A 13306-nucleotide genomic window follows, 5' to 3' on the forward strand; every position below is an offset into this window, starting at 1 on the left:
TACCCAACATTGTATCTTGGTGGTTGGTCCCAGCTGTTACATAAGAAGCAACCTGCTAATGGAGCATGTGAAACATGATTTATTCATATCATGGTTTATTGAATGTCCCTGTTGATGGCCATTCAGGAAGCTGGCAGTGCTCCACTGTTCCCATCAATGCCACAGCAGAGATCTGCACGGACTTCATGTGTGACACGGGGCATATTTCTCTGTGTGCCACGCCTTGCCTCCTCCCCGGCCGCTACAGGACTCCCACCTGCCCCTGTCCCAGGTAATGCTTCCTGGGTATTTCTGACTTCTGGGTCCTTCCCTGGCTCTGGTCAACCCCACCCCAAGGATGTACGTCTCTTTCTTTCTGTCTCTGTTTCAGCCTCTCTAGATCTCTCTACCTCTTCTCTCTTTTTATCTTTGTCTCTCTCCCTCCCACCCCCCTTCCCTCCCTTTCTCTCTGTCCCTTCTTATTTCTTCCTTCTATCCTCACTCATCCCTGCCTCTCTGCTGCCCCCTGCAGGGTGAAGCTGGCTCCCAGCACAACTGCTCCCCACCCCTGTGGTTAATATTAAAGGAGACAACACCCAACCCAGCCCACATTTCTCCCACCCTCAAGCCCCCTCCTGACCTGGCTGGGCTTTCCCATCCCCCACAGTCAGGGCTCCTCTAAGCCCCTGTGCCTGCTGTCCAAGACACCATCCCCCCATTCTCTCTATTAGGGGGATTAAGCCTTGGGACAAACTGACACTCCTAGGGTGACACTGACTTTGAAGCAGGAATGGTGAGAACTAGACTTGGGTGCGTTGAATGTGGTTCCTTGGCTGGCAGAGTCTTGTACTCCTGCCGGGAGCCGGGCCTTCTTGCCCTCCCTGTCAGCAAAGAGAGCAATCAGTCTATGTCATCTCTGAGCTGGGCACAAATAATAAACAAACCACCCAAGGCCCTACCCTGGTGAGTCTGACATTCTCACGGGGTGACAGTTCATGACCAAGTGAGCATAATCATATACTTAAGGTATTTACAAATACCTAAGTTCATGAAAGAAAGAACAGGGTGTGGCAATAGGGAATAACAGGGGAAGGCCCAGATTACTGTTGACAAACCAACAGGGAACAATTACCAAGATATATTGTTAGGTAGAAAAAAAGCCAGAAGGATATGTGCGTTATGAAGAGGTGACATTTCAGTGGAGATGAAAGCAGCCATGGAAGCATGGAACGTGAAGCCTTGCAGGCAGATGTGGCAGCCTGTGCAAAGGCCCTGAGGTGGAAGGAATTTGTAGGTCAAGGACCAGCAAAACGATGGGACACCATGAGTGAGGGGGAGAGTGGCACAGTTTTATAGCTGAGAAACTAAGGCTTGGAAAAGGAAGTCCTTTGCCCAAGGACACACAAGGTTTGAAATGGAACTCGCAATATCTCTGAGGTATGCCTGTATTGCTTTTATTACCTCATTCAGCCCCGCATTTGTGTCTCAGCCCTGACCCTGTCTCAACTCCAGCCTTGAACATCAGCCACCCCTGGTTATCACCCTTTGGATGCCCAGGACCTAACACATGTACAATGGAATGCTTGATTTCCTGCACCGCCCCATCTGTTCTGGTCTCTCTTCCCCTCTCTGCAAATGGTGCCACCTTTCGCCTATTGCTCAAACAAAAGACTGAACATTTCATCAACCCAGGAAGTCTACTCCCATATGTCTTTGCAGTTCATCCCCAGCTCAGGCTACCCTCCACCTGCTCTTTTTTATTCCAAACTAGAGGTCCAGGGCACGAAGTTCGTGTACAGGTAGAGTCTCTAGGCCTGGCCAGCGATCAGGGCCAATCAGGGTCTTCCGGCTGCCAGCTGGGGCCTTCCTTCATTCCGCGCCACCCTCTGGTGGGCAGCACACGTCATAGCGAGTGATCGAACTCCCAGTCTCATGGTTGAACTCCCGAGGGGACAATTTGCATATTAGGCTTTTATATATGTAGACTAGAGGCCTGGTGCATGAAAATTCATGCACTGGAGGGAGGGGGTCCCTCAGCCCTGCCTGTTCACAGTCTGGAAGCCCTCAGAAGTGGGAGGCAACCCGGCCATCAGGGGAAGGAGATGCCCCCATCACACCTCTGCTGCTGCCACTGCCAGCAGCGCAAGCCTCAGCCGTCCCTGGTTACCTGAGCCTCGGGCCTGCCCTGGGCAGCTGGGCAGCCAACATCCGAGGCTTGCCTGTGCCTCGGCCAGCCCTAGGTGACGGGGGAGCCACCATCTGGGGCTTGCCTGCACCTCAGGCCAGCCCTGGGCAGCTGGGGGGCTGAGGGTAGGTCTGGCCACACCATGTGCCTGCCGCCCCACTGGCTGGGCTGAAAGGACTGTGGGACTCCAGCAGCGGGAGCAAGGAGCAACCAGACCCGCCTGCCACTCCCAGCGGGGCTGAAAGGACTGGGGGACTCGGGTGGGGCTGAGGGGACTGGGTGCCGCCATCTTTGTGACGGTGTGATAGTCAATTTGCATATTCCATCTTTATTAGATAGGATTACTGTTGTCTTTTCTAGAATTTGATATAAATGAAATTACGCCAGCCATGCTCTTTTTTTACCTGGCCTTTGTCACTCTTTTTTTTTTTCTTTTTTTTCTTTTTTAAATTAAATCTTTACTGTTCTGATTACATTTGTTCCTCTTTTTTTCCCATAACTCCCCTTCTCCCAGTTCCCGCCCCACCCTCCGCTGTCACTCCCCACCCACTGTCCTCATCCATAGGTGCACGATTTTTGTCCATTCTCTTCCCGCATCTCCCATTCCCCTTCCCCCCCCCAAGAATAGTCAGTCCATTCCCTTTCTATGTCCCTGATTCTATTATAATCACCAGTTCATTCTGTACATCAGATTATTTATTCACTTGATTCTTAGATTCACTTGTTGATAGATGCATGTTTGTTGTTCACAATTTGTATCTTTACCTTTTTCCTCTTCCTCTTCTTAAAGGAAACCTTTCAGCATTTCGTATAATACTGGTTTGGTGGTGATGAACTCCTTTAGCTTTTCCTTATCTGTGAAGCTCTTTATCTGACCTTCAATTCTGAATGATAGCTTTGCTGGATAAAGTAATCTTGGTTGTAGGTTCTTGGTATTCAGTACTTTGAATATTTCTTGCCATTCCCTTCTGGCCTGCAAAGTTTCTGTTGAGAAATCAGCTGACAGTCGTATGGGTATTCCCTTGTAGGTAATTGAGTCTCTTTCTCTTGCTGCTTTTAAGATTCTCTCTTTGTCTTTTGCTCTTGGCATTTTAATTATGATGTGTCTTGGTGTAGTCCTCTTTGGATTCCTTTTGTTTGGGGTTCTCTGCGCTTCTTGGACCTGTAAGTCCATTTCTTTCACCAGGTGGGGGAAGTTCTCTGCCATTATTTCTTGAAATAGGTTTTCAATATCTTGCTGTCTTTCATCTTCTGGCACCCCTATTATTCTGATGTTGGTACGCTTGAAACTGTCCCAGAGGCTCCTTACACTATCTTCACACTTTCGGATTCTTTTTTCATTTTGCTTTTCCAGTTGGGTGTTTTTTGTCAAATCTTTGGTTTGATTCTTGTGCTCCTCTGGTCTGCTATTGGGTATAATATTCTTTATTTCAGTCCGTGTATGCTTACTTTCTAATTTCTTTATCATAGCATCGAGGGTCTCATTAGTTTTCGTGAGGCTCTGCTCAAGTTTATAGCAAGCCCTCAAAATTGCGATTCTTAGCTCCATATCCTCCATTTCTGTCATGTTTTTTTGTCTCCGCATCTTTTATGCTTTCTTGGTGCACCCCCTTGTGGTCTTTGTGCGCAGTCTTGTTCTAGCCAAGCCTTAATTGTTGTAGTTAACACTAGAGGGATTTGACCACCAGGCCGACTGGCTGTAGGAACCAGCCGTGTGGAAAACGTCTATCTTCTGGGAAGGCGCTAATCCAGCCCTTGCCTGAGGCGATCGGCAAATGGCTGTGCACAGGGCTTGGGCGGGGCGGGATCAACAGGGCAGGCGGAGGGAGCAGCTATGGCCGCTCTCAGTCCCGTTCCCAGAGGCTCTGCTTCTCAGAACCCCGGCAGCCGCTGCAAACCTCGGAGAGAAAGCTGCTCTCAGGTTCCAACTGATGCCGGATAATCCCGCTTCTCCCGTCTGAGTCTGAATCCCCAGAGACTCGCCCGGATCTGGAGCCCAGAGTCTGAGACTCACTCCCGACCGAAAACGACAACCGCGCCCTCAGCCACCAGCCCGCTTTCGCGCGCACCTCGGTACCTTTGTATTTTCCACACTGCGCCTCCTCTGAGCCTCGGTTTGCTGTTCTCTTTCCTTCTAGTTGTAGAGTCTCTCTTCAGCCAGCCTTCCTGTGGTTCTGGGTGATGTCCGTTCCGTCTTTTAGTTGTATTTTTGAAATGGTTGTATGCGGCAGCGGTCTCCGGTGTTTACCTACGCCGCCATCTTGCTCCTATCCCTTTGTCACTCTTTGTGATGATTTTAGTTTCGCCCATGTGGTTGCATGTTTCAATAGCTCAGGCTTTTTTCTCACTTAGAATAGTCCATGGTATGGATGGAGGTCGCCTACATTATCCATTCACCTGTTGATGGACACATATTGTTCTCATTTGAAGCTATAGTTGACTCTTGAACAATGTGGGGGTGAGGGATGTACAGTAAAGATCTACATATAACCATTTTTTTGGTTAATTCTCACCCTAGGATATTTTTTTTCATTGATTTTTAGAGACAGTGGAAGGGAGGGGGAGAGAGAAAATCATTGATGTGAGAGAGACACATTGATTTGTTGCCTCCTGCACATGCCCCAACAGGAGCAGGAGATCGAGCCTGCAACCAAGGTAGGTGCCCTTGACCAGAATCAAACTTGCCACCCTTCAATCCTTGGACCAACACTCTAACCACTGAGCTAGGGCTCCACATATAATCTTTGACTCCCCCCAAACTGAACTGCTTATAACCTACTGTTGACCAGATAACCTATGGCAGTGATGGCGAACCTATGGCACGCGTGTCAGAGGTAACACACGAACTCATTTTTTTGGTTGATTTTTCTTTGTTAAATGGCATTTAAATATATAAAATAAATATCAAAAATATAAGTCTTTGTTTTACTATGGTTGCAAATATCAAAAAATTTCTATATGTGACATGGCACCAGAGTTAAGTTAGGGTTTTTCAAAATGCTGACACGCCGAGCTCAAAAGGTTCGCCATCACTGACCTATGGTCTAACTGATAACATAAGTAGTCAATTAACACATGTTTTGTATGTAATATGTATTATCCTATATAATAAAAGTGTAATAAGCTAAGTGTCTGACCAATCGGTCAACCGTTCAGTCGACCGCTCGACCAGTTGCTATGACGTGCATTGGCCACCAAGGGACAGACATTCCGACCAGTAGGTTAGCTTGCTGCTGGGGTCTGGCCAATAGGGACTGGGTAAGAGGGCCAGACACATCCTGGAGCCCTCCCACAGTCCCTCCTCGGCCTGCCAGCCCCCATCGGCCCCCATCGGGACTGGGCGAGATGGCCCCCAATCGGCCCCGATTGCTGGCCAGGCCAAGGAACCCCACCTGTTCACGAATTCATGCACCAGGTCTCTAGTGTACTATATTCTTACAATAAAATAAGCTAGAGAAAAGACGATGTTATTAAGAAAATTATAAGGAAGAGAAAATAAATTTTCAGTATTGATTTAAAAAACCTGCCTATACGTGGACCCACACAATTCAAACCCATGTTGTTTAAGGGTCAACTGTATTTTTAGAAAGTGTTGGGTGCAGGTCTTTGTGGGGACATGGCCTTTCATTTGAGGCTAAATCCTAGGAGCAGGATTGCCTGGTTATAGGGTGGGAGGATAATCAGTTTTAAAAGAAATTGTAAAATTGTTTTCCAAGTGGCCGCATCATCACTCATGTTTTTTAATGTTTCCTGATGTATGAAGGGTGGCTTTTGGGGAAGGGTGCCATTTGGTCAACAGACCTGTTTGGAAAGGAGACCTTTGAGCTGTAATGCTGAAAGCCACTGGGCTTTGCAGGGCTCTGGTTGTTCTCCTGGATCCCTCAGAATTAGGTAAAAATGTTTCTCATAGTAGGAATGTGGGATGTGAGCTTCTTAACTTTTATTTATTTATTTATTTATTTATTTATTTATTTATTTATTCATTTAATCTTTATTGTTGAGATTATTACAAATGTTCCTCTTTTTTCCCCCCATAGCTCCCCTCCACCCGGTTCTCACCCCACTCCAGGCCTCCCCCCCCCCCGCTTTACCCCCACTGACCTCGTCCATAGGTGTAAGCTCTTTGTCCAATCTTTTCCCACACCCCCCACAACCCCTTCCCCACCCCCCCAAGAATTGTCATTCTGCTCCCTTTCCATGCCCCTGATTCTATTCCATTCATCAGTCTGTTCTGTTCATCAGGTTTTTTATTTATTTGATTTTTAGATTCACTTGTTGATAGATATGTATTTGTTGTCACTTGTTGTTCATAATTTTTTATCTTTACCTTTTTCTTTTTCTTCTTCTTCTTAAAGAATACCCTTCAGCATTTCATATAATACTGTTTGGTGGTGATGAACTCCTTTAGCTTTTTCTTGTCTGTGAAGCTCTTTATCTGACCTTCAATTCTAAATGATAGCTTTGCTGGGCAGAGTAATCTTGGTTGTAGGTTCTTGCTATTCATCACTTTGTATATTTCTTGCCACTTCCTTCTGGCCTGTATAGTTTCTGTTGAGAAATCAGCTGACAGTCGTATGGGAACTCCCTTGTAGGTAACTAACTGTTTTTCTCTTGCTGCTTTTAAAATTCTTTGTCTTTTGCCCTTGGCATTTTAATTATGATGTGTCTTGGTGTGGTCCTCTTTGGATTCCTCTTGTTTGGGGTTCTCTGCGCTTCCTGGACTTGTAGGTCTATTTCTTTCACCAGGTAGGGGAAATTTTCTGTCATTATTTCTTCAAATAGGTTTTCAATATCTTGCTCTCTCTCTTCTTCATCCATAATTTGGATGTTGGTACGCTTGAAGTTGTCCCAGAGGCTCCTTACACTATCTTCATATTTTTGGATTCTTTTTGCTTTTCTGGTTGGGTGTTTTTGCTTCTTCATATTTCAAATCTTTGCCTTGATTCTTGGAATCCTCTACTCTGCTTTTGGATCTCTGTATATTATTCTTTATTTCAGTCAGTGTATGCTTAATTTCTGATTGGTCCTTTTTCATATCCTTGAGGGTCTCACTAAATTTCTTGGAGGTTTCTAGAAGATTCTTGAGTAACCTGATATCCGTGGTTTTGAACGCTATATCCAGTATTTTGCTTTCATCCGTTTATTTCATTTGTGACTTATTTCTTTGTCTCTGCATTTTGGCTGCTTCCCTGTGTTTGTTTCTATGTACTGGGTAGCTACTAAGTCTCCTTGAGTTGATAGAGTGGCCTTGTGTGGTAGGTGTCCTATAGGGCCCAGTGGCTCAGCCTCCCCAGTCACCTGAGGTGGACACTCTTGGTGCACCCCTTTGTGGGCTGTTTGCACAGTCTTGTTTTAGTTAACCCTTGATTGCTGTTGGTGTCATTGGGAGGAATTGACCTACAGGCCAATTGGCTGTGATGACCATCTGTGTCTTCACTGAAAGATCTGTTGTGCAGGAGACACCCTTATGGGGCAGGACTTGCTTCAGTGGGGCTTTGGTGCTCACTGAGTCTGCCCCTTGAGAGTGTCTCATGGATGTGAAGAGTTGTAATCCGGTATGGTCTCACTCTGACCACTGGGTACACTGGCTCTTGGATCTCCAAAAAGGTGCAAAGTCAGCCACTGTCTGGGGCTGCCCAGCAGGAGCTACAGAGACATCTGCAGATTCCTACTCTTTGTATGGGGTTTGTAAGTGCCCAGATGAGGCCCAGCTGTGAAGCAAGGCAGGATGCTGCTGCCGGCCTTGGGCCTTCTTTTGGAAGCTCTGGGGCTCTCTGACCCAGCTGCAGTTTGACAGGTTTTAGGTGGAGAGAGGACAGGACATTCTTATGCAAAAGCTGATGCACACAGCTTGGGTGGGATCCTAAAGTGGGTGGGGCGGGGTCTCTGGGAATCACCAGGGCAGAGCAAACACAATGCCTGCCAGTCAGCCCTGCATCAGAGAGGTCCCTGGGTCTCCGGGTCCCACGCCCCCGTGCAGGAACAACGATCACTGCGAGCACTTCTGAGAGAAAGCCACCCTCGCATTCCTGTTCCGATGCCAGACAGTCCAGTTTCTCTTCATATGTGTCTGGGTCCCCCAGAGTCTCGCCTGGAACTGGAGTTCAGAGCAAGCGAGAGCTTGTATCTTCCTCCTCATTAAAAGAGCAGCACATCCAGGTGCCAGCACTTGCCGCGCCTCCACACCTCTTACCAGTCTCGATGCACTTTCTTCACCTCTCTAGTTGTGGAACTTCCACTCCGCCAGCTTTCCCATGGTTCTGGGTGGTAGTTGTTCTGCCTTTTAGTTGTAATTTTGATGTGGTTGTGAGAGGCAGCAAGTATAGGTGTTTACTTATGCTGCCATCTTGGTTCTCGCTTCTTGACTTTTAGATTCTGGGGGCAGAGGGACTGAGTAGGACTCCTGGGAGGAGGGCTTGAAAATACACATTTTAAACAAGCTCCCTGGGTGAATCTGAGGTGCCTTAATGCTTGGGGACCTCTAAGTGTGGGGGTGTGGGGAGAAGGCAGGGCATTCCAGGTGGGAAGAACTTCAGGAGCAAAATCCCTGAGATGAGAGAGAACAGATCACAGAGGCGGGGCTCAGGGATCTGGGGCCTCGGATGCCTGCCAGAAACCTGGGACTTGCTGAAGACACTGGGGAGCCATGGCAGGTGTAAGTGGGGGAGTGAGTTGTTGGCTTTGGGCTTTCATAGAACCCCCTGGCTGCCACCGTGTGTGTGTGTGTGTGTGTGTGTGTGTGTGTGTGTGTGTCCACTCTCAGGGAAGGAATGATGTGGAAACCATGGCAGGCAGGGGGCAGGCAGAGGAGGGGGTGTCGATTTCCACTTTGCAGACTCTCCCTTGCCCTTATTTTTAGGTGCCTGGCTCCCAGCAACTCCCTGCCCTGCCCTGGATTCTAACCTGGAGACAGCTCTGACTCTACGGGCCACACTCTTCTTTCTCCTCCTCGTCCTCCTCCTCCTCCAATGAGGACAGGTGGGCAAGCCACCAGAGAGGGTGTGGGTTTGTGATGCCTGGGGAGAGTCTCTGATTGTTGGGTTGTCCTGGGCTCTTTGAGTGCTTGTCTGGAAGTCTCCTGGGAGCTTCCATGTGCAGTGGGGCTAGGCGCCAGTATGTATTAGTTGGTTTGTCCCCTCCCATGGGTCCTTTCTGCCTGCCAGGACCCTAAATTGGCTAATTCCCAACTTTCCCAGGCCAGGTTGCTTCACCTCTCTGCCTCTGATCTGTGAATGGAGGTATTATTATCAGTTTCTGCTTCCTGAGGTTGTTGAGAAGTTCAGGGAGTTAAAGACAGACAATAAATATGACCATTATTATCTCCTGTCTGCTTCTGTGTGGACCAGTGTTTCTCCTTGGTGTGATTTGAATCTGTGTCCCTGTGTATCTTATCTGAAGTTCTGTGTATCCAACCTGCCACATATCAGCTGTGCAACCTTGTGTGAGTTACTAGACCTTACTGTGTCTCAGTTTCCTCGTCTGCAAAATGAGTTTAGTATCTGCTTCCTAGGGAGGATGCGGAGATTGAATTAATCACCCCACCCGAAGAGCTGGAACAGTCCCTGGCACAGTCAGCCCTGTTGCATGAGTGTCGTCACTGGGGTGTGAACTCAGCTCCCAGTGTCTGCAGCATGTTTCCCCTCCAATCTGGGGCAGGAAGCTCCCAGGCCTGTGAGAGTGGCCTCTGTTTCATCTGTGAAACAGGGGTAGCAACAGCACCCACATAGGGTTGGTGTGCATGTGAGATGGGACTGGAGCACGTGGGGCGCACACAGCTCCACAACACGTTTGCTGTTACCTTTCCGTGTAATAGCAGCACCTCCCTCCTCTGGTCTTAGGGGATGAAATGAACGTGCGCGCACTTAGACGGGCACCCAGCAAGCAGAAAGCACTGGCTGACACGGAATCTGTGTGGAACTCTGCGCCTGTGCTGGCCTGGTGTGGGATGTGGCGTGGGCAGGATGTGGCCGTGGGCATCTGGCCCTACAGGTTTCTCCACCATCCCACTTCCTCCACACCCCCACCTCCTGCCCCCGCCACGGTCCCATCCCTCACTCCAAACTCCTCCTCTGAGGGAGGAGGCTTTGGCAGCCTGTGTTGCCTGCCCCAGCCCCAGGAAGGGGTGCTGGCACCCCAAAAACCCAGAGAGTGTTGCTGCTTCCGTCTCTGCTGCTATCTCAGTGTCTCACCAGGGACCCCCATGTGGGTGACTCCCTGTCTCTGGCTATAGGTCTCTTTCTGCCCTGCACCCACCTTGGTCTCCAGAACAGGAAATGTCAGGGTCCCAAGGGCGTGTCCCAGGTGGGGACAGAGCAGGCCCCCCCCCCGCCTCTGCTGACACCCCCTCTGCTGAGAGGAGAGGCTGAAAGAGGGGGTCTTCATTAGTTAACCTCCTGCCAAGCTGGATCTTTTTTTAAAAAATATGTTTTTATTGATTTCAGAGAGGAATGGAGAGGGAGAGAGAGAGAGAAACATCAATGATGAGAAAGAATCATTGATTGGCTGCCTCCTGCACGCTCCCTACTGGGGATTGAGCCTGCAACCCAGGCAGGTGCCCTTGACTGGAATCGAACCCGGGAGAACCCTTCAGTCCGCAGACCGACGCTCTATCCACTGAGCGAACCAGCGAGGGTCCTGCTGGATCTTAATGAGGTGGATGGGCCTCCTTAGAGAGCATTAGCTCCCTTGTCACACCCCAATCCCAGGCCAGCGCTCCGGGGAATTGAGCAGGAGGCTTGGGAAACTGAGGCGGGGCTAAGACCTGGCCGCCTGGTCTGAGACTGGAGGGGGCTGGGGGCCTGAACTCCTGGCTCTGCGGGAGGAAGGGCTGGGGACCTGGCCTCCTCCGTCCGAGGGAGGAGTGCCTGCGGGCCCAGATCCTTCCCACTACACACCCCTCTCTTTAATTTCAGCTGGAGAGCCCCGCCCCCCCGACCCAGTTACCCCGAGCCCTGCGGCGGAGCCCGGACAGTCGCCCGCCCGGATGGAGGAGGTGCAGGAGGGACGCGAGCTCGGCGCCGGGATGGATTCCGAGGAGCCCGCGAGCCCCCAGAGCCCCCGGGAGCCGCCCTCGCCACCGTCGCCACCTCCACTGCAGTCGCCGCCGTCGCCCGCTACCCCCGAGAGCCCCGGTGTGTCCCCGGCAGAGGAGCCGTCGGAGGCCCACGCGCGGCAGTTGCTGCTGCAGGAGTGGGGGCCGCCGGGCGCGAGCCTGGAGCTGCCGCCGGGCCTCACCTGGAAGCTGCTCTTCCTGCGGCGGCCGCTCTACCGCAACCTGCTGCGCTCGCCCAACCCCGAAGGTGCGGGTGCCGCCAGCCTAGCTTCTTCCCCAACGCTGCTTACCCAGATCCTCTGCTCTTCTTCCATCCCTTGTCTCGCTATCCCTGTTTCTGTGCCTTTGTCTCTGTTATTTGTACCTCTGTCTGTCTGCTTGAGGCTCTGTCCTGCCTTGTATCCCTGCCTCTGTCTCCTTCTGTGCCATGTGTCTCTAGCTCTCCCTGTGTCTCTTGTCACCCCGGCTCACTCCCTTCCTCCTGCTCCCCGTCCCCCCCCACCCCGCTCCTCCCGCTCCTCCCTCTACCTATATCCTAAGTGCCTTTTTCTTGGTGCCTCCCTGTCCCTCTGTCTCTGCCTCACCAGAACGCACCTGGTCCCTCTCCCCCAGGACATTCTCAGGGCTGTCCCTGGGCCCTTGGCTCACTCACCCCTGCCAGACTGGTCTGGCCTGGTGGGTGGCACAGCTTCCTGCCCTTCCAGAGGGGCCCTGGGGGTAGGGTGCGGGGAGAGGGTGGACAGGGGCAGCTCCAGCAGGCCTGAGGCTCTGTGCATCACCTGCCCATTTCAGGCATCAACATTTATGAGCCAGCGCCCCCTACTGGCCCCACTCGGCAGCCCCTGGAGACGCTGGGTGAGTGCTTGGGGGCTGGTCCCCAGGGGAGGGCGCCAGACACTCTGTGCTTTCTCACCCTTTGCTCCTCCACCTGGCAGGCAACTTCCGTGGGTGGTACATTAGGACTGAGCAGCTCCAGCACAACTGCAGGTGAGTGGCCAGGCCCCGGGCCTGCGATGGATTCCCTCCTCCAGCCTTCCTTGCTGGGGGACCTGGAGAAAATGGCTTTGCCTCTCTGGGCCTCAGTTTCTTGCTCTGTAAACACAGAGTTAGTCACCTGCCCAGAGAATGCCCCTAACACACAGCACAGGCTTTGGCCAGGTCTGGCTTACACATAGTAGGTGTTCACAAGTAGCAGCTATTATTGTTCCTCTGCTGAGCCTCTTCCCCTGGGAGGAGGCGAGTCCCCAGGCCCCGAGAATCTGAGCCCCGCTTCTGGGCAGTGTGTGAGATGGTGTAACTCAGGGGCTCAGAGTCACGCTGGCCCGGAGCTTCTTTGCTGCTTGACATTGGGCAACTCACTTCCCTTCTTGAGCCTCGGTTTCCCCACCGAAGCACAGGGTTCAGAATGCATCGCCTGCCGAGAGGGTGATGGGAACCGAGACTGTAAGGCGCCCGGTGAGGGCCCAGCGCCCATACCGGGGTCCCCTGGATATGAGGGTGCTGTGATCAGGTTTCCTGCTCCCTGGGGTCAGGCTGGCCTGGGAGATGCCCAAGAATGCCAGCAGGTCCCAGAGCCCGCCTCCCCTGTGCCCTCTCTCACAGCTGGACGGTGAAGCATCAGTGTGTGGATCTGCTGGCCGAGGGCCTGTGGGAGGAGCTTCTTGATGACGAGCAGCCAGACATTACTGTCATGGACTGGTACGTGCCTCCCCCCACCAGGGTGCACACAGCGGCTCCCCAAGGCACAAGCCCCGCCCCGCCCTCCCCTTTGGTCTGAGCCTCCCACCAGGACTCTCCTGTCCCTGCAGGACCCAGCCCTGCCCACCTCTGTGGCCCCTTCTCTCTGACACCTTCAGGTTTTGAAATGTGCCAGGCCCAAGGCTGTTCTTTCCTCTTCAGATGCTTGTCTTTCTCAGGACGGTTCATCCTTGTCCTTCAGGAGCCAGTTACACATGGCTCCACAGGGAAGCTTCCCTGACCAGCCCCATGCTGTCTGACTGTCTGCTGTCACTGCCTCCCACTGGACTGTGATCCAGAGTGATGAATCCCCAAAAGGGGTCAAGGGGGCTTGCCTGGTCCCTAAATGTGTT

General features: G+C 51.5%; 1 protein-coding gene across 4 annotated transcripts in view; it reads left to right on the forward strand.

Annotated features, from left to right (window-relative positions):
* The window catches only part of NCCRP1 (non-specific cytotoxic cell receptor protein 1 homolog (zebrafish)), a 14109-nt gene continuing 803 nt past the window's right edge, over nucleotides 1-13306 (forward strand). The window contains exons 1-5 of one of the 4 annotated variants that reach the window (XM_023760583.1): nucleotides 1-271; nucleotides 11077-11463; nucleotides 12009-12071; nucleotides 12152-12203; nucleotides 12819-12914. In XM_023760583.1, coding sequence (XP_023616351.1) covers nucleotides 103-271; nucleotides 11077-11463; nucleotides 12009-12071; nucleotides 12152-12203; nucleotides 12819-12914 — 767 coding nt within the window. In that variant the 5' untranslated portion in view covers nucleotides 1-102. Of the gene's footprint in view, nucleotides 272-9117; nucleotides 9143-10110; nucleotides 10154-11076; nucleotides 11464-12008; nucleotides 12072-12151; nucleotides 12204-12818; nucleotides 12915-13306 lie in introns of those variants that run through there. The other 3 variants (XM_014462612.2, XM_014462615.2, XM_014462614.1) reach the window with 3 other exon arrangements.

Source organism: Myotis lucifugus, unplaced genomic scaffold (genome assembly GCF_000147115.1).
Source record: "Myotis lucifugus unplaced genomic scaffold, Myoluc2.0 scaffold_185, whole genome shotgun sequence".
Lineage (NCBI taxonomy): Eukaryota > Metazoa > Chordata > Mammalia > Chiroptera > Vespertilionidae > Myotis > Myotis lucifugus.